A 22,311-nucleotide genomic window follows, 5' to 3' on the forward strand; every position below is an offset into this window, starting at 1 on the left:
AATGTCATTTTCTAATTTTACAAACTTTAGCAATTTTTATATTCACTCACCAATTCCTCGAATGTCTTCTCAACTTTAATTTTCTATTGTTTAGCAATTAAATTTTTAAAATTTCTATTCAGAAGCATCAAAAAACAGATATTTTAAATTTTAAAATTTAAGTAGAGTTCAGCTCAATTCAGATTTTAAATTCAGATTCAAAATGATAAAATATATAAAATCTTAAGTTAATTTTAACTTTAAATTTAAAAGTCCAAAAGAAGTCATAATTAGCTGAAACAATTACATATTGAAAATCAATATAAACTGAAATTTTCCCATATAAACACTCTTGTCAAAGAAGTCAAAATGTTCTGGTTAAAGCTAGTCTGCTTTCCAGTAGGTACTTTTGGTGAAGTCAGCGAGGTAGATATGCAGCAGTTGACCATTATGTAAACTGGCCTTTCGGTGAACTGGCTTTCTGTAGATCGGCCTACTTCCCTGAGCAGGAGAAGGCCTACTGATGGGGGAGAAAATATTTACATTCTTTATATAGAAGTGTCTAAATTTTTAAAAGCATGTGTTGATATATTGCTTGTGTAATAAAAAAAATTGAATGTAATACAAAACAACATTTAAGAAAGCAGGACAAAAGGTAAGAGCTCTAGAAAGATGAAAAGAAGCTGGGATTGAAAGTAGCAAATGAAATGCATCTGATAAGCTCCCTGCTTGCTTGTTTTGCTTGCCAGAGCCAATGAAAAGAGTCTTTAAAAAGTTTATATTAATTAGAATTAGGTTCTATGGTATATAACAGACAACTAAAATAATTATTGCTTAAACAAGATAGGTGTTTATTTCCCTGTCATGTAGAAGAAGTTCAGTAAAAAAAGTCCAGGACTGGAATGGCAGTTCCACATGTCATCAGAAACACAGGCTCCTATCTTTGTGTTCCACCATCCTAGCACGTAGCTTCCATTCTCAGTGTTACTTTGTGGTCCAAGATGGCTGCTGGAACTCCAACCACTGTTTGAGTTAAGGGCTGCAAAAAGAGGTTAACAAGGGAACCCTTCCCTCTTGAATCAAGTCCCTTTGAACAGCCTTCCTGGAAGTCCAACACAATTTACATATCCTTGGCCAGGGCTTGGCCATATCCAACTTCAAAGGAAGGTGGGCAGCAATGTGGCTAAAATTCAGGTTTTGATGGTAAGGAAAAAGGAAAGAATGGATGCTGGGGTAGCTAGCAGTCTCTGCCACAAAGTGTTTTCCTCCTTTGCTTTTGATATTCATGAATGTTGAGCATCAAATGCTTAGATACATGATGATGTTGAAATCTAGCAAAAGTCGAAAGGATTTTTTTTTTTTTGCCATACAAAATATTCTTGCTTAATAGAAATCCATGATTCATCCAGAAGTATACTAACTGTTTCATTTTAAGACCTGATCTTAGGAAAAAAAGTGAATTTTTCTGCCAGCATGTACTCAACTAAGGGGGCCCTTTCTTTGGCCATCAATGCCTAGGAATGAGCAGACCACCAGGCAGACTTACAAGGGCAAGTACCAGAGACTGGCCGAGAGGAATCAGGGTGTCAGGCCAATTTGGCCAGGAAGACCTTGTTTTAAGAAATTATCCTCAGGTGTAGGAAAATGAAGTTTATATATTAATGTTAGGAAATCATGCCTGTTTTGGGACATTTTTCCGTACTTTCTTTGCTTCAGCAGTCACTTCTTACTGCTCAGCCCAGTGCTTGGCCCTGAGTTGGTGCTAATAAACGTAGTTTCAGTGAATGCTGTCAGTGAGTCTGCCCCTAAAAGACCCTTCTTTTACTTGTATTTAATATATGACACCTGGGAATCCATAACCTCTGGCTTGCTACAGTATTTTAAATGAGTCTAAGAACTGAGCATAAATTTGAAAGTGTGGCCATGGCACCAGAATTTGGGGTTGATGCTTGGGCTTGGATCCATATACCGCAGGGCTTACTCCATGCCCCAAATATGTGAAGGAAATATGTGGAGAAGACCACACATAAAAGCAATTCACTGTTTTTGATTCATCTGTTTTATAACCTCTTACTTTTTATTTATGAGTTTATAATTAGGATAAACCCAGAACCCACTGCCGTCCAGTCAATTCCAACTCATAGTGACCCTATAGAACAGAGTAGAACTGCCCCATAGAGTTTCCAAGGAGTGCCTGGCGTATTTGAACTGCTGAACTCTTGGTTAGCAACCGTAGCACTTAACCACTACCAAAACTGAAAGTGAACCCTACTGCTCTTTTTAAAATGGAAAGCAATTGCCAAATAATATTAATTAAGTCTGGTTTTATTCTCCTTGGAGCCTTAAATGAAGCATAAATAGTATATATGAATTTGTAAAAGCTGAACCCTGAAGGAAATTTAATTGAGCATATTCCAAAAGAATTAAGAAAGGATTTAAGATTTGTTTGGGGCCTCAATCTAAAAGGCAACTAACTATCATGATTGGCAAGTTACTCAAGCCAGCAAGAATGGTTATCAAATAACGTGCTTTGTCAGAGCAAGTATGTTCATTTAAAAAGCACTTTTATCTTAACTTTTCTTGATATGCCCTTTGACCAAAACTAGATTCAAATCTTTATTCTCTCAAGTAATTAAAGTATTTAGAAGAATATAACTTCTGGAATATATTTACTATATCATCCTTTATATTTATATTATTTATATATTCTTTCTTTTTCAACTTGTGTTCGTATCTGTGATCTCATTTGAGCTTTACACTCTAAACATGGTAGTTAGGACAAATGTTGTATTCAGAGAGGTAAGGTGGCTCGCTCAGGACCACACAGCCAATATTACAGAATCCTGGGCTAGAATCCAGATATGCGTTTGTTCGACAGATAGGTATTGTGCACCCACCCTTGGCAAACACTGTTGCTTTCTCTTGTAACAGGGACAGTTGCTGTTCTTACAGAGCTTCAGTGTATGAGTTCAGGAATCAGACTGCTGGGCTTGGATCCTAGCTCTGCTACTAGTTATCTGACTTTGGGCAAATTATTTAATCTCTTTGTGCCTCAGTTTCCCCATCTGTAAAGAAGGAATAAATAGTAATAACTACCTCATAGGGTTGTGGTAAAGATTAGATAAATTATTGTAAAAAGCTTAGGACAGAGTTACTGGGAGAGACAGACATTAATTAAATAACCATGCTATAAGTGTGTAATAATAAACTTGAGATAAATAATTGGAAGGAGAGTAATATTCATAACACAGCTTGGGCTTGAGACCCAAGGAAGGTTTCCAAGAAAATAGCTCTGGAAGATACACTGAACAACCTATGGATACACTGAAGTTAAGTATGGGAGTATTCCAGAGAGGGATTTGGGACTTGAATTTCTGGATCCCTGGATTACTTATTTTTAATACTCTGCAATTCTTGTTGTTGTTGTTGTTTACAGGTGCTGTTGAGTCGGTTCCGACTCATAGAGACCCTATGCACAACAAAACAAAACACTGCCTGGTCCTGCACCATCCTTCCAATCGTTGTTATGCTTGAGCTCATTGTTGCAGCCACCGTGTCAATCCACCTCGTTGAGGGTCTTCCTCTTTTTTGCTGACCCTGTACTCTGCCAAGCTTGCGGTTCTTCTCCAGGGACTGATCCCTCCTGACAACATGTCCAAAGTACGTAAGACTCAGTTTCACCATCCTTGCCTCTAGGGAGCATTCTGGCCACACTTCTTCCAACACAGATTTGTTTGTTCTTTTGGCAGTCCATGGTATATCCAATATTCTTCACCAAGACCACAATTCAAAGGCGTCAACTCTTCTTCGGTCTTCCTTATTCATTGTCCAGCTTTCACATGCATATGATGTGACTGAAAATGAGGTGCACCTTAGTCTTCAGGGTGACATCTTTGCTCTTCCACACTTTGAAGAGGTCCTTTGCAGATTTCCCCAATGCAATGTGTCTTTTGATTTCTTGACTGTTGCTTCCATGGCTGTTGATTGTGAATCCAAGTAAAATGAAATCCTTGACAACTTCCATCTCTTCTCCATTTATCATGATGTTGTTCATTGGTCCAGTTGTGCAGATTTTTGTTTTCTTTATGTTGAGGTGTAATCCATACTGAAGGCTGTGGTCTTTGATCTTCATTAGTAAGTGCTTCAAGTCCTCTTCACTTTCAGCAAGCAAGGTTGTGTCATCTGCATAACGCAGGTTGTTAATGAGTCTTCCTCCAATCCTGATGCCCCGTTCTTCTTCATATAGTCCAGCTTCTCAGATTATTTGTTCAGCATACAGATTAAATAGGTATGGTGAAAGAATACAACCCTGACCCACACCTTTCCTGACTTGAAACCAATCAGTATCCCCTTGTTCTGTCTGAAAAACTGCCTCTTGATCTATGTAAAGGTTCCTCATGAGCACGATTAAGTGTTCTGGGATTCCCATTCTTCGCAGCGTTATCCATAGGTTGCTATGATCCACACAGTCGAATGCCTTTGCATAGTCAATAAAACACAGGTAAACATCCTTCTGGTATTCTCTGCTTTCAGCCAGGATCCATCTGACATCAGCAATGATATCCCTGGTTCCATGTCCTTTTCTGAAACCAGCCTGAATTTCTGGCAGTTCCCTGTTGATATACTGCTGCAGCCGTTTTTGAATGATCTTCAGCAAAATTTTGCTTGTGTGTGGTATTAATGATATTGTTCTATAATTTCCACATTCGGTTGGATCACCTTTCTTGGGAATAGGCATAAATATGGACCTCTTCCAGTCAGTTGGCCAGGAAGCTGTCTTCCATATTTCTTGGCATAGACGAGTGAGCACCTCCAGTGCTGCATCTGTTTGTTGAAACATCTCAATTGATATTTCATCAATTCCCGGAGCCTTGTTTTTCGCCAATGCCGTCAGAGCATGTTGGACTTCTTCCTTCAGTACCATCGGTTCCTGATCATATGCCACCTCTTGAAATGGTTGACTATTGACTAATTCTTTTTGGTATAATGACTCTGTATATTCCTTCCATCGTCTTTTGATGCTTCCTGTGTCATTTAATATTTTCCCCATGGAATCCTTCACTATTGCAACTCGAGGCTTGAATTTTTTCTTCAGTTCTTTCAGCTTGAAAAACGCCAAGCATGTTCTTCCCTTTTGGTTTTCCATCTCCAGCTCTTTGCACATGTCATTATACTTTACTTTGTCTTCTCGAGAGGCCATTTGAAATCTTCTGTTCAGTTCTTTTACTTCATGAGTTCTTCCTTTTGCTTTAGCTGCTCGGTGCTCAAGAGCAAGTTTCAGAGTCTCCTCTGACATCCATCTTGGTCTTTTCTCTCTTTCCTGTCTTTTCAGTGACATCTTGCTTTCTTCATGGATGATATCCTTGATGTCATTCCACAACTTGTCTGGTCTTCGGTCACTAGTGTTCAATGCATCAAATCTATTCTTCAGATGGTCTCTAAATTCAGGTGGGATATATTCAAGGTCATATTTTGGCTCTTGTGGACTTGCTCTGATTTTCTTCAGTTTCAGCTTGAACTTGCATATGAGCAATTGATGGTCTGTTCCACAGTCGGCCCCTGGCCTTGTTCTGACTGACGATATTGAGCTTTTCCATCGTCTCTTTCCACAGATGTAGTCAATTTGATTCCTGTGTGTTCCATCTGGCGAGGTCCATGTGTATAGTTGCCGTTTATGTTGGTGAAAGATGGTATTTTGCAATGAAGAAGTCGTTGGTCTTGCAGAATTCTATCATTTGATCTCTGGCATTGTTTCTATCACCAAGGCCATATTTTCCAACTACTGGTCCTTCTTCTTTGTTTCCAACTTTCACATTCCAGTCACCAGTAATTATCAATGTATCCTGATTGCATGTTCAATCAATTTCAGACTACAGAAGCTGATAAAAATCTTCTATTTCTTCATCTTTGGCCCTAGTGGTTGGTGCGTAAATTTGAATAATAGTCGTATTAACTGGTCTTCTTTGTAGGTGTATGGATATTATCCTATCACTGACAGCATTGTACTTCAGGATAGATCTTGAAACGTTCTTTTTGATGATGAATGCAACACCATTCCTCTTCAAGTTGTCATTCCCAGCATAGTAGACTGTATGATTGTCCAATTCAAAATGGCCAATACCAGTCCATTTCAGCTCACTAATGCCTAGAATATCAATGTTTATGCGTTCCATTTCATTTTTGATGATTTCCAATTTCCTAGATTCATACTTCATACATGCCAGGTTCCGATTATTAATGGATGTTTGCAGCTGTTTCTTCTCATTTTGAGTCATGCCGCATCAGCAAATGAAGGTCCCAAAAGCTTTACTCCATCCACATCATTAAGGTTGAGGCAGCTCTTCCCCAGTCGTCTTTTGAGTGCCTTCCAACCTGGGGGGCTCATCTTCCAGCACTATATCAGACAATGTTCTGCTGCTATTCATAACGTTTCCACCGGCTAATGTTTTTCAGAAGTAGACTGCCAGGTCCTTCTTCCTAGTCTGTCTTAGTCTGGAAGCGCATCTGAAACCTGTCCTCCATGGGTGACCCTGCTGGTATCTGAATACCCGTGGCATAGCTTCCAGCATCACAGCAACACACAAGCCCCCACAGTACGACAAACTGACAGACACATGGGGGCAGTACGACAAACTGACAGACACATGGGGGCAGTACGACAAACTGACAGGCACATGGGGGCAGTTTGTCGTATTGTGGGGGCTTGTGTGTTGCTGTGATGCTGGAAGCTATGCCACGGGTATTCAGATACCAGCAGGGTCACCCATGGAGGACACGTTTCAGCTGTGCTTCCAGACTAAGACAGACTAGGAAGAAGGACCTGGCAGTCTACTTCTGAAAAGCATTATCCTGCAATTCTTAGCACAATTAATTTAAGATTGGTTTGTTGGTTTGAAGAATCAGGAACCAATATTTTGTAGTGAAAAGAACATAGACCTGAAAGTCAAAAAACAGAATTTTAGTTTTAGTTCTGCCTTCAACTCTTTGTAGACCTAGGAAATTCAAAAAGAAATTAACATGGTTTAGTTCCAAGGTTTCCACTCTCCGTATCTATGCTTTCTTACCTTCATAAAATATTCAAGTCATGGCTTCTACCTGTTAAAATCCTACCCATTCTCCAAGATTCATCTCACATGTCCAGATTGGGGGTGGGGGTGGGAATGATGTTTTTATCTGCCTCTATTCCAATTTTTGAAATCCCTGGGTGGTACAAACAGTTAATGGGCTTGGCTACTAACAGAAAGCTTGGAGGTTCAGCTCCACCCATAAGCACCTTAGAAGAAAGGCCTGGTGATCTACTTCTGAAAAATCAGCCATTGGAAACCCTACAAAGCACAGTTCCACTCTGACACACCAGGGTCACCATGAGACTTGATGGCAACTAGGTATTCCTGTTTTCACAGAGGAGGGGCCTTCTATTCCTCACCCCTACATTGCCTAGTATAAGTGCTTTTCTTATCTCCCATCATTACCAACAAAATGTGTCCTGATCCTCACCTGAACCCCAGTTCAGCTTCCCTTGTGATCCATTACAATTTGAATGAGATTTTCACCTTCATGTCTTCTCTCTCCCTCACCCAACCCCACTCCCACTTAGATGCCTTACACACAGTAAGTGCTCAGTCACATTGCACTAAAGTGAAGTGAACTGTGCGTGGTGATTTTACCATCAGATTTCTCAGCCATTGATTCTAGTGCCATGCGTTTATCTACTTACTTAGGTTCTTGGAATTTTAATGTTGGAAACTATCCCTTTTAATTGGCTCTTGTAGCATTGTTATTTACAACCAGGAAGTAGTCTTTGTGTACCCGCAACTGCAGCGCATCAGCAATACACAAACCTATGAAATGTGAAAACATACATAGTGTATTAAGGGACTTTCACCGTTTGTCAGTTTGTCTTACTGTGGTGGGTTGCGTGTTGCAGTGATACTGGAAACTATGCCACTGGTATTCCAAATACCAGCTGGGTCACCCATGGGGAACAGGTTTCAGAGGAGCTTCCAGACTAAGACACTCTAGGAAGAAGGAAAAGATGATCTACTGCTAAAAATATTGACCAGCGAAAACTTTATGAATAGCAGCAAAACGTTTTCTGATATGGTGCAGGAAAATGAGCACTTCAAGTTGGAATGCACTCAGATTACAACTGGGGAAGAGCTGCCTTCTCAAAGTAGAGTTGACTTTAATGACGTGGTTGGAGCAAAGTTTTGGGGACCTTCGTTTGCTGATGTGGCACAACTCAAAATGAGAAGAAACAGTTGCAAATATCCATTAATAATTGGAATGAGGACTGAATGAAGTATGAATCTAGGAAAACTGGAGGTTGTCGAAAATGAAATAGAATGCTTGAAGATACATATCTAGGCATTAGTGAGCTGAAATGGACTGGTATAGGCCATTTTAAATCAGAAAATCACATGGACTACTATGCTAGGAATAACAAATTGAAGAGGAATGGTGTCACATTCATTGCCAAAATGAATATTTCAAGATCTATCCTAAAGTATGCTGTCAGTGATATGATATGGATATGTCTACAGGGAAGACCAGTTAATATGCCTGTTATTCAAATTTACACACCAACGACTAATGCCTAAGATGAAGAAATTGAAGATTTTTACCAACTTCTGCAGTCTGAAATTGATCAAACATGCAATCAAGATGTATTGATAATTACTGGTGATTGGAATGAGAAAGTTGGAAACAAAGAAGGATCAGTAGTTGGAAAATATGGCCTTGGTGACAGAGATAACAATGGAGAATGCATGATAGAACTTGGCAAGACCAATGACTTCTTCATCACAAATAGCTTTTTTCAACAACATAAATGGCGACTATACATGTGGATCTCACCATATGGAATACACAGGAATCAAAACTATATCTGTGGAAAGATATGATGGAAAATATCAAGTCAGAACAAGGTCAGGGGCCAATAGCAGAAGGGACCATCAATTGGTCTTATGCAAGTTCAAGGTGAAGCTGAAGAAAATTAAAATCTACAAGAGCTAAAGTACGATCTTTAGTATATGCCACCTGAATTTAGAGACCATTTCAAGAACAGATTTGGTACTCTGAACACTAATAACTGAAGTCCAGATGAGTTGTGGGATGACATCAAGAACATCATACATGAAGAAAGCAAGAAGTCATTAAAAAGACAGCAAAGAAAGAAAAGACCAAAACGCATGTCAGAAGAGATTCTGAAACTTGTTCTTGAACGTAGAGCAGCTAAAGTAAAAGGAAGACATGATGAAGTACAAGAGCTGAACAAAAGATTTCAAAGGACATCTCTAGAAGACAAAGCAAAGTATTACAATGACATGTGCAAAGACTTGAAGTTAGAAAACCAAAAGGGAAGAATGTGCTCAGCATTTCTCAAGCTGAAAAAATTGAAGAAAAAATTCAAGTCTCAAGTTGCAATATTGAAGGATTCTATGAGCAAAATATTGAACAATGTCAGAAGCATCAAAAGGAGATAGAAGGAATACACAGAGTCACTGTAGCAAAAAGAATTGGTCGACGTTCAGCCATTTCAAGAGGTAGCATATGATCAAGAACCAATGGTATGGAGAGAAGTCCAAGTTGCACTGAAGGCATTGGTGAGAAACAAGATTCCAGAAATTGACAGGATACCAATTAAGATATTTCAACAAATGAATACAGTGCTGGAAGCACTCAGTCATCCATGCCAAGAAATTTGGAAGACAGCTACCTGGCCAATAGACTGGAAGAGGTCCATATTTGTACCCATTCCACAGAATGTGGAAATTATTGAACAATATCATTAATATCACAAGCAATTAAAATTTTGCTGAAGATAATTAAAAAAAACGGTTGTGGCAGTACATAGATAGAGAACTGCCAGAAATTCAAACTGGATTCAGGAGAGGATGTGGAACAAGGGATATCATTGCTGATGTCAGATGGATCTTGGCTGAAAGCACAGAACACCAGAAAAATGTTTACCTGTGTTTTATTGACTACCAAAAACATTTGACTGTGTGGATCGTAACAAATTATGGATAACATTGCAAACAATGGGAATTCCAGCACACTTAGTTGTGCTTATGCAGAACCTGTACATAGACCAAGAGGCAGTTGTTCAAACAGAACAAGGGGATACTGCATAGCTTAAAATCAGGAAAGGTGTGCATCAGGGTTATATCCTTTCACCATACTTATTCAATCTGTATGCTGAGCAAATAATCCAAGAAGCTGGACTATATGAAGAAGAACACAGCATCAGGATTGGAGGAAGACTCATTAACAACCTGCATTATGCAGATAATGAAACCTTGCTTGCTGTGAAGAGGACTTGAAGCACTTACTGATGAAGATCAAAGACTACAGCCTTCAGTGTGGATTACACCTCAACATAAAGAAAATTCCTACAACCAGACCAATAAGCAACACCATAATAAATGAAGAAAGTATTGAAATTGTCAATGATTTCATTGTACTTGGATCCACAATCAATGCCCATGGAAGCAGCAGTCAAGAAATCAAACAACATATTGCATTGGGCAAATCAGCTGCAAAAGACCTCTTTAAGGTATTAAAAAGCAAAAGTGTCACTTTGAGGACTAAGGTGAGCCTGACTCAAGCCATGGTATTTTCAATTGCCTCATATGCACGTGAAAGCTGGACAATGAATAAGGAAGACTGAAGAAGAATTGACACCTTTGAATTATGCCATCGGTCAAGAATACTGAATATACCGTGGACTGCCAGAGGAATGAACAAATCTGTCTTAGAAGTATAGCCAGAGTGCTCCTTAGAAAATGGCGACACTGTGTCTCGTGTACTTTGGACATGTTATTAGGAGGGACCAGTCCTTGCAAAAGGACATGCTTGGTAGAGGGTCATCAAAAAAGAGAAAGATCCTCAATAAGATGGATTAACACAGTGGCTGCAACAATGGGCTCAAACAAGCAACAATTGTAAGGATGGTACAGGATTGGGCAGCATTTTGTTCTGTTGTACGTAGGGTCTCTGTGAGTCAGAACCGACTAGACGGGACCTAGCAACAATATTAATTTTTAAGGTCCTTGCAGAATACTTTGTCTTCTCTAAATTCTTGTATTTTCTTTTCTTAGAAGAAAAGAAGAACACTACATCAAGCTTTCTTTTTTTCCCTCAATATTACTCTCTGAAGTTCTATTTAATGACTCTTTTTTTTTTAATCTCTCTAGTCAGTTAATATTTTGGGCCAGTGTTCTAGCCAATGCAGATATAAGAGTGAATAGACAGACAAAATCCCTGCCTTCATGGAGCTTGTATTCTAGTCAATGATACGTAAAATGTCAGGAAGTAATACAATTAGGAAAAAAATAAGCAGAGTAATGGGGAAGATAGCAAGATAAGGGATGGACCCTCTTTCAGACAGGCTATCCCAGGAAGGCCTGAGGGATGTGAGTGATCTGCGGGAATATCTGAGGGATATATCTGCAGTGTGATGGATCGCTTTTGTGTGGCCTTTCTTGCCATCGTCTTGTAACTCCCACCCGAATGACTAGGTGGGGCTGTGCAAATAAGGTAATTGTGGACCATTGAGGGAACTGGTCAGTTTTGCCATCCTGCTAGGCTTAAAAGAGAGCCAATTCCAGAGCAGAAGAGGATCTCACCACCATCAGGAAAAGAAGGCCAAGAGTGGAGCATGTCATTTGGACCTGGGATCTCTGTGCTGAAAAGCTCCTGGAACAAGGAGACTGAGAGAGAGAGAAAGCTGTAACACTGAAGACAGTGAGAAGTGGTGACAGACAAACAGCAGCAGGAGAGACCGGCAGGAGATGGCACATTGGGCTTCCCAGTCCATGGAGTGAGAAAGCTGAGTGCCTTTGGGCCGAAGCTTACTGGCAGAGTGGGGTGCCTCTGGGCATTACCGGCAGAACAAAAAGAGCTTTGTAACACTTGACTAGCAGGGGAGAGGCCAAGGGCCAGAGAGAGGAGTGCCTGTGGCACAGCTGGGAAAAAGCTGTCCTGATGGAAAAACTATATCCTGAGTGTTCCTGAGCTTGAATTGTAACCTGTTATTTCCCTAATAAACCACATAATCGTGAGTATTGTCTGTGAGTTCTGTGTGGCCACCACAATGAATTATTTAACCCAGCAGAGAAACAGAGAGTGTCCTAGGAGGGACGGTTGGTGTCAGAATTGGTAAAGATGGCAGAGAGAGGAGGCATGTCTGACCTCCTTCTCATAGGAATCAGCCTTGCACTGTTGATCTTGATTCTCCTTCCCGCTTGTGAAGTTAGAGGAGGTCAGACGCTGCCCCCAAGCCATTTTTATAGTATCTTTGTTTTGAACATTCAAATAATGCCTATATATAAACAAGAGTTTTATCACAGTTATTTGTGAGCTTTAAAAAAAACCTTTGTTATTGAAAAATTCAAACCTATACAAAAAGTAGAGAGAAGGGTATCGTGAACCCCTGTGTACCTATTATCCAGCTTCAGAGATTATCAACTCATGGCCAATTTTGTTTCCCTGTGACCACCTCGTCCCACATTCCCTGGATTATTTTGAAGCAAATGCCAGCATCATGTTATTTTATCTGTAAATAGTTCAGTATACATCTCTAAAAGACAATAACCTCCCCTTTAAAACATAACTACAATGCCGTTATCACACCCCACTTTTAAAAACAATGATAATTTAATATCATCAAATATCCAGTGTTCATATTTCCTCTAACAGTTCAAGAACTTTTAAAATAAAAAAGAACATGGAGTAATTTCCTTTAGCCCTAGAGTAATTTCCCCTAAATGTGCAGGGGAGTACTCTACATGATGCCCGTTCACCTTACCGTTTCTTTCCCCAGACAGGCATTTTGTTATCTAACTCAGTAGTGTCAACTCTTCCTCACACCTCTTTATGCCAAGCTACCTTTACTTTCTTTTTTTTTTAAGATAAAGTACTGTGCTTACTGAAATGTTTTTGGTCACTATAATTTAATGTCTTTTCAACTTTATCAGAATTGTTGCAGTTTTGTAGTTGTTAGTGCTCTGGTTTTAAAGTTGCATAGGTCTTTAGTGGTCTGTCCCAATTCTCTTTTTCCATGTAGCAAAAAGGTGAATAATTATTATTAATCCCACTTTATAGGTGAACATATTGAATTGTGAAAAATCAAATTGTGAAACTGAATTGTGAAAAATAAAATAAATATTCTTAAAAAAATTAATTTAAATGATTCTGATTTACACGGTTACCCGTCATTTGGGAGAGAACTCAGTAATGGGTCATGTTTGTATCCCCCACCTCAAGCTCCCAGCAAATCAGAATGTAGGAATCTGGAATTGTTGCTCACAAAGCAACAGTTTATAAAAAAACATTAAATGAACAACATATGTTCAAAGACGTTTCTTAGGTTACAATGAGAGTCCAACATATGCCACTGCCCAAGTCCTAGCTGAACTGTCAATATACCTGTCTAGGTAAAAAGATAAGCATATTGTAATGAACAAACTGTTCCCAATTAGTATATTAGACTAGCTGTTTAGCTTTATTTGAAATGCCAACACCTTGAATTTCCCAGGTAGTTGAAAAATCTGGTATCATGAACTGTAGCTGATTACTGGAAGATAAAATATTTCATAGCCATCAAACACAAGTGAACCTTGATTAACTAGGAGCCAACTTATCATGATCCTCTATTAATTGGAATGTTTGTACTTTTCCCATACGGGATCTTGAGGCAAATCACAGTAAAGCAAACTCAAATTGTCGGCCAGCATTGAGGATGAAGGAGAAAGGTTAGAGGATGTCGGACCCCTTACATATTCATAATTATTACCTATGTGTTCTACTAGATAAAACCATGTGAAATTGCTGTTTGTGTAAATAAAAAAGGTTTTAATACTGGCAGAGACATATGGTTCAATTTAATATATACTCCCATGTATTGTTTTTATTGCCTTATTTTCTCAATAAGGACTTGAAAGGACTGTGATATCATAAATTATCAAATAAAAATTAAATTCAGCAAATTCTACAAAAAATGGAGTATACAAAAATGGTTAAAACAAAAGGAATTTTCAGAATACAGAAGTCCATTAGTTAATACAATTTATCCATCCAGGGGATATTTTTGAATGCCTATTATGTGCAAGACACAGAACGCTAAATAACAAAGAATCTGCCTTCAACGAATTTACTCTAGAAGAGGGGATAGATATGTAAGCAAATAAATTATCATAGAGGATAATAAGTGTTCAATAGAAGCCTGTACAATATATAGCGTCAGTCTAGGGAGGTAACTAACTCTTTGGGGGCTGCTCCCTTTTGAAGAATACAATGTGTGAGTTAAGTTGTTAGATGTGAATTTGAGTTTGTCAAAAGTGGGGGTTTACACATGATCTTATCAATTGATGCAGAAAAGGCATTTGACAAAGTGCAACACCCATTTATGATAAAAACTCTCACCAAAATAGGAATTGAAGGAAAATTCCTCAACATAATAAAGGGCATCTTTTTATGCAAAGCCAACAGCCAACATCACTCTAAATGGAGAGAGCCTGAAAGCATTTCCCTTGAGAACGGGAACTAGACAAGGATGCCCTTTATCACCGCTCTTATTCAACATTGTGCTAGAAGTCCTAGCCAGAGCAATTAGGCTAGACAAAGAAATAAAGGGCATCCGGATTGGCAAAGAGGAAGTAAAATTATCTCTATTTGCAGATGACATGATCTTATACACAGAAAACCCCAAGGAATCCTCCAGAAAACTACTGATACTAATAGAAGAGTTTGGCAGAGTCTCAGGTTATAAGATAAACATACAAAAATCACTTGGATTCCTCTACATCAACAAAAAGAACGTCGAAGAGGAAATAACCAAATCAATACCATTCACAGTAGCCCCCAAGAAGATAAAATACTTAGGAATAAATCTTACCAAGGATGTAAAAGACCTATACAAAGAAAACTACAAAGCTCTACTACAAGAAATTCAAAAGGACATACTTAAGTGGAAAAACATACCTTGCTCATGGATAGGAAGACTTAACATAGTAAAAATGTCCATTCTACCAAAAGCCATCTATACACAATGCACTTCCGATCCAAATTCCAATGTCATTTTTTAAGATGATAGAGAAACAAATCACCAACTTCATATGGAAGGGAAAGAAGCCTCGGATAAGCAAAGCATTGCTGAAAAAGAAGAAGAAAGTGGGAGGCCTCACTCTACCTGATTTCAGAACCTATTATACAGCCACAGTGGTCAAAACAGCCTGGTACTGGTACAAAAACAGACACATAGACCAGTGGAACAGAATTGAGAACCCAAATATAAATCCATCCACATATGAGCAGCTGATATTTGACAAAGGCCCAGTGTCAGTTAATTGGGGAAAAGATAGTCTTTTTAACAAATGGTGCTGGCATAACTGGATATCCCTTTGCAAAAAAATGAAACAGGACACATACCTCACACCATGCACAAAAACTAACTCCAAGTGGATCAAAGACCTAAATATAAAGACTAAAACGATAAAGATCATGGAAGAAAAAATAGGGACAACCCTAGAAGCCCTAATACAAGGCATAAACAGAATACAAAACATTACCAAAAATGATGAAGAGAAACCCGATAACTGGGAGCTCCTAAAAATCAAACACCTATGCTCATCCAAAGACTTCACCAAAAGAATAAAAAGACCACCTACAGACTGGGAAAGAATTTTCAGCTATGACAACTCCGACCAGCACCTGATCTCTAAAATCTACATGATTCTGTCAAAACTCAACCACAAAAAGACAAACAACCCAATCAAGAAGTGGGCAAAGGATATGAACACACACTTCACTAAAGAAAATATTCAGGCAGCTAACAGATACATGAGAAAATGCTCTCGATCATCAGCCATTAGAGAAATGCAGATTAAAACTACGATGAGATTCCATCTCACTCCAACAAGGCTGGCATTAATCCAAAAAACACAAAATAATAAATGTTGGAGAGGCTGCGGAGAGATTGGAACTCTTATACACTGCTGGTGGGAATGTAAAATGGTACAACCACTTTGGAAATCTATCTGGCGTTATCTTAAACAGTTAGAAATAGAACTACCATACAACCCAGAAATCCCACTCCTCGGAATATACCCTAGAGAAACAAGAGCCTTCACACAAACAGATATATGCACACCAATGTTTATTGCAGGGAGGGAGGGAGAGGGTTTTTTACTGATTAATTAGCAGATAAGAACTGCTTTAGGTGAAGGGAAGGACAACACTCAATACATGGAAGGTCAGCTCAACTGGACTGGACTGGACCAAAAGCAAAGAAGTTTCCAGGATAAACTGAATACTTCAAAGGTCAGTGGAGCAAGGGCGGGGGTTTGGGAACCATGGTTTAAGGGGACTTCTAAGTCAATTGGCAAAATAATTCTATTACGAAAACATTCTGCAGGCCACTTTGAAATGTGGCGTCTGGGGTCTTAAATGCTAACAAGCGGCCATCTAAGATGCATCAATTGGTCTCAACCCACCTGGAGCAAAGGAGAATGAAGAACACCAAGATCACACGATAACTAAGAGCCCAAGAGACAAAAAGGGCCACATGAACCAGAGACCTACATTATCCTGAGACCAGAAGAACTAGATGGTGCCCGGCCACAACCGATGACTGCCCTGACAGGGAGCACAACAGAGAAGCCCTGAGGGAACAGAAGATCAGTGGGATGCAGACCCCAAATTCTCATAAAAAGACCATACTTAATGGTCTGACTGAGACTAGAAGAATCCCGGTGGTCATGGTCCCCAAACCTTCTGTTTGCACAGGACAGGAACCATGCCCGAAGACAACTCATCAGACATGAAAGTGACTGGACAGTGGGTAGGAGAGAGATGCTGATGAAGAGTGAGCTAATTATATCAGGTGGACACTTGAGACTGTGTTGGCATCTCCTGTCTGGAGGGGGGATGGGAGGATAGAGAGAGTTGGAAGCTGGCAAAATTGTCACGAAAGGAGAGACTGGAAGGGCTGACTCATTAGGGGGAGAGCAAGTGGGAGTACGGAGTAAGGTGTATATAAACTTATATGTGACAGTCTGACTTGATTTGTAAACGTTCACTTGAAGCTCAATAAAAGTTAATAAAAAAAAAAAAAGTGGGGGTTTAGAAAGAAGGGCTCCAGGAAAAGGTATGAAGACTGCAAACAGCATGTTGATTTAGGAGAAGCATTAAGAAAGAGTGTGTACTGCTGGAACAGAGAGGGATGGTGGCAAGGGCTGTTGGGAGGGGACGTTGGACTGTAGGCAAGAGCCAGTGAATGAGGGTCTTTTAATCCACGTAGATTTTGCTGAATAAGGCATAGAAAAGTGGATTTAGGTGGGAAAGTGGCAGGATCAGATTTGGATTTTAATATAATCATTTGAGTGGCCATGTTTGGAGAATGAAATAGGGGAGAGACAAGGAACAAGTCTAGAGTCAGGGAGAGTAAGAGAGGCTGTTATACACCAGGTAAGTCATGACCAATTAACAAAAGCAGACCAGTCCTCAGGCCTTAGGCTTAGTCAATGTTTTATAGTGTGTGTTTATTATGTAAGGAAAATATTACCTCCTTTTATTTGTTATATGGATAAGTATCATCGGACAAACATGCCCAAATAGACAAAATATGTTGCTAGAGGGTTTGTTACAGAGCAGTTGTTTAGAAAGACTGAAATCATAATGTAAAAGTACAAAGTACAAATATCATCCCAAAGTATACGCTGAGTAAAAGTTCAAGAGAACTGAAATGGCATTCTTCTGAAAGGATTATTAATTCTTCAGCTAATCTATATACTGAAGGAAAAACCAACCAAGTAACCTTGACCAAATGTTAATGCTATCTTTAATTATCAAAGAAACCCTTAGAAGAGTTGTAGACGATTTGTTCATCATATTTGAATATTTTCAAAATTTCCTAAGGAAAAAATAGATAAAGTCTTTGAATACCTTTTAGGAACATGATAGACATTCCATAACCAGTTTTCTAAAGAAATGCTGTTTTTCTGTTTAACTTGTGTTGTGTTCATTACTGGAAAACCTAAATTAGAAATACAAAAACACAGAGTAAACACAAAACATAATTACAGTTATATGTTACAGTGTGATGGTTACATTTTAATTAAAATGTTTAGGATTTCAAACATTTAATTTTTGTGGTATCAAAATAAAAAATAATTTTTTTTATTGTAGACAGTTTACAATCTATTAAGTATAAAAAGCACGATGCGGAATGGTAGCATCCAGTAGGTGTGAAACAAAGCAGATAATATAGACAGATACAGACGTAGATATAAATGTTTTAGGACAGTATGTATCCCATTGTGTAGAGTAATCCCATATATGTAGAAATCTGTTAACGGCAATGTGAGAAAACTCACAGAGGTTTTTAAATGTTTACTCTTAACTTTTCGATTGATTTAGCTCTAAATTCTACTGTTTGGCTTTTTTTTTTTAAATCTTGAAGGTTAAATTCTAAATTTTTTTAAAAAATCATAAAAGAAATATATACATTCACAAACTTTAGGGAGATTTCTATATAATAGCATTATTATTGAGGATTGAAGATGACTTGTGTAATTTAAAACACTTTTCAGGACTTGTTTGTACACTTTTACAGGTTCATGAAAAGCATAAGAAAACCATTAGATTCTTTAAAAATGTCATTTTTTATCTACAAAGTTAAACTAAAAGTACAATAATTTTTTTAGTTATTCTCTGCCTTAACTTGAAACTGTAGCTAGTTTTACTCTGATAAAGGTAGCCCCTTCAAGAACTGTGTGGCATTTTCTCTCCAGTAGTGTAGTTAAATAGACTTCAAGTGAAACCAAAGAAAATACCAATTTTAAGTAAAATTAAATGAAAATTTAATAAATTGTACTATCACTATTTTGCACATAAACCATGTGAAACTCAACTAAAGGAAATTTCTTTCCATGTGTGCTTATTGGGATTCCTTTTAATTCTGATAGTTTTGGTTGGCTATGCTTTGTAGAGGAATCAATAATATTTTGATTCTTAAAATATACTATTGCCTTCATGCAAGATTTTAAGTATCATGCTATGTGTAGCCAGTGATACAGGAACAAATGAATATCACAGAATCATCTAGTTAAATATTTTCATTGTAAAAATTAGCTTAAAAAAATTTTTTTTTTTTTTTTTTTAATTAGCTTAGAGGATAAATAATGATCTGTAGCCACTACACAGTAAGTTAGTGGTAAACCTGGGCATTGTGGTACCCAAACTACCATCACTGCCACCACCCACTCTGCTTTTTCCAGCCAAATTGTAGGAGTTTATATTTCATCTTGTCTATTTTAAACCATGTTTGGAAGTGCCTGTTCACATGGCAGCACAAACTCCACCTGGCACCCTCCTACTGCACTGCACGTGGAGTAAGAGTTTTTATACATACCCTCCCCAAGTATGAATGCAGAGGTGAAAGAAGTCTCTTCCCACAGCTGAGTTGCCAGGGTACAGCACTTAGAGAAAGGTCTGGAACAATTAGGGCCGAGGGTAACCCGTGCAGCTCACTGCTTGCAGCTCTCCTCCCTTTGATGGGCTCCATCAAAACAGCACTTCTGGACCAGGGGATGTTTGAATGTGGATGCTGAGATGATAATACAACCGCTCTTAGCTAAGCACAGAATCAAAGGCTCAGGGCTGGACTTAGAGGCTCTGGTCTAACTTTCCCCCCTCGTGCCCTCTGCTGTACCCACCCCATTTAGTGACAGTGCTTGAGCAGTCCCTACTGCAATAGCTCCAGTAATGGGGCAATTGCCTCCTCCCCAGGCAGCTTGTTCCATTTCACAGAGCTCTAATTGCTGGAAAATTCTTTCTGATGTCTTCTAAACCAAAATCCAACTTCTATTACTAGTGCTCAGGGGGTTAACTCTCTTGTGCAGAAAAAAAAAAAAAAAAAAAAAAAAATCACATAATTGTTGAGTTCCTCATATATTTGAAGCCAGTCATCATAGCCATTTAATTCTTACTCTTCCTCTGTTAAACATCCTGGGACCTTCTTATTTAGACATTTTTTTTCATTTGATACAGTTGATTTTTAAAACCTCATACAATCACCCCCATTGGACAAACACTCACTTCGTCAAGGTACTCTTAATCTTCAATCAGTATGAAGGCTGAAGGGGTACAGAAAATCAAGGCAATTATTTAGATCGCTCTCTTGCTTTCCGAAAAGCCACTGAAGCGAATTTTAGAATTGATCATGTCATCTCTGTTATTTAGAAATGAGGAAATGGAGGTGTGGAGAACGGGAAGGACTTGTCCAAATGGTTACAGCTGCTAAGTAGAGCCGGAGCTGGAGATAAGAAGCAGTGTCATGAGGTGAAAAGTGATTGAACCATAGAACAGAAGATTTGACACTGTAGTGGTGGTCCCCCCTCTTCCAGTCATCTGGACTTGGCAAGATAAACTTTCAGGAACTCACTCTGCTATCATCAAATGTTGATTATAATTTGTCTGGCCTAGATAAGAGTATGGCTTTGCTGAAAAGGGGCTTAAAAAAGAGTCAAGCATAAGTTAACATTTATTGAGCTCTTCTTGAGCTGTTTAACTTGCAGGATCTCAGTTAATTCTTATAAATCTGCAAGCAGAGAGAAATTATCCCCATTTTACAGAAGAAGAAACTGAAGGTTGGGGAGATTAAATAACTTGGTTAAGGTCACGTAGCTATAAATAGTTGAGCCAAGACTCAGGCCTGGTCTCCGGTTTTAAAAGCACTGTTCTTTATCTGATACCTTCTAAAGATGCTGTTTTAGCCAGTATCCACTAAAATGGGGAGTAGAAATTTTATTATCATTATCATTGTAAGTATTAAAGCATCTCTCAGTAAACCCTAGTCCAGTATCTATTTTAACATTATTGCTAGTGTACCTGAAATTTCAGTAATGTATAAAAATTGGCTCTTTCAGACCCATCTTCCAGGTAATTGAAATAAGTCCTAAACAACAATACACAAAAGAAGTAGTGCCCTGTAAAGCATAGTGTTCAGCAGTGCAGTGGACTCTACTACCAGTCTGACCGGGGTTTGATTTTTGCCTGCGCCACTTACTACCCCATGATGTGCTTCAATGTCCTCATCTGGAAAATGGGGATAATAAGTGTACGTGCTGCATGTGATTGGTGTGAGTATTCCATGAGAAAATCTCAGTATAGGGCTTCAACAATGCCTGGCACATAGTAAGTGCTCAATTAGTATTAACTCTTATATTATTATATCCTAAAGTTCTTCACACTTGGTTTTTGTCAGAATTTAAGGAAAGCCATACACGTAACTTCTATACCAGCTACTCTGATAGAGACTAAAATCTGAGACAATTAAAAAATGACAAAAACATTATGCTAAGTGAAATAAGCCAGACACAAAAGGACAAATAACATATGATTCTACTTACATGAAAAATCTAGAATAGGCAAATGCATATAGACGGAAAGAAGATTAGTGTTTACCAAGGGCTGGGGGGTGGGGGGTGGGGATGCGAAGTTATTGCTTGATGGATACAGATTTTATCTTTGGCATGATAAAAGGTTTTGGAAATAAACACTGGTGATGGTTGTACAATATTGTGAATATAATTAATGCTACTAAATTGTACATGTTAAGATGGCCAATTTTACGCTTTATATATTTTACCACAATAAAATAAGTGACTCTATAACTGAGCATGAACACGATAGAAATCAATTTCCTTCAGATTAAGACTATGCTAAATGAATGTGGGTTAATTTACCCAGAGTTTGTTTTATCCCTATGAAAGGTAAGAAGGGGAAGTGCCCAAAGATCTTTAAGGCCTGTTCTACATCAGTTAGCTAGAATGAGAAAATATCAGCAGATCCTGGGTTATTTCGTAAGAACTTCTGAAAACAACATGAAACTTTGGAGTACCTAGATCTTCTATTTTCCCTTTCCATTCTTTTCCTGTTCTGGGAATTTTCTTTGAAGGCCCATCTGTTAAAGAACAGAGAGAGAGAGAGAGAATATCCCTTAGAACAAACGCTTCCATCAAATTATCTAAGTACTCAAAGCATTTGCAGAAATTGTACTGAGCACATTTTGTCAGAGATTGAGTTCTATTTCCCACAATGATTCTGAACTATACCTGGTACAAGGACATACATGATTAGACGGACTGTATTTCCTCTTGCTCTTTGTAAATGTATTACCTCAATAAGCTCAAATAGGATAAGAAAAAAAAAAAAAGCAACAAAAGCACACATTTTTAAGATGATTTGTTTATCATTTCAAAAAATATTTATTGAGTGTCTTCTCTCAACCAAGCACTGTGCCACTAGAGGCTGGAAACACAAAGATGA

The 22,311-nt window shown here is 38.4% G+C and overlaps 1 protein-coding gene across 1 annotated transcript in view; it reads right to left on the reverse strand.

The window, feature by feature from the left end:
- The window catches only part of C5 (complement C5), a 143,735-nt gene extending 122,458 nt beyond the window's left edge, over window positions 1-21,277 (reverse strand). The window contains exons 1-2 of the mRNA XM_049896901.1: window positions 19,394-21,277; window positions 17,926-18,016 (exon numbers count right to left, since the gene is read on the reverse strand). Coding sequence (XP_049752858.1) covers window positions 17,926-18,005 — 80 coding nt within the window. The 5' untranslated portion in view covers window positions 18,006-18,016; window positions 19,394-21,277. The remainder of the gene's footprint in view (window positions 1-17,925; window positions 18,017-19,393) is intronic.
- Between the last annotated feature and the right edge of the window lie 1,034 nt (window positions 21,278-22,311).

Source organism: Elephas maximus, chromosome 9, assembly GCF_024166365.1.
Source record: "Elephas maximus indicus isolate mEleMax1 chromosome 9, mEleMax1 primary haplotype, whole genome shotgun sequence".
Lineage (NCBI taxonomy): Eukaryota > Metazoa > Chordata > Mammalia > Proboscidea > Elephantidae > Elephas > Elephas maximus.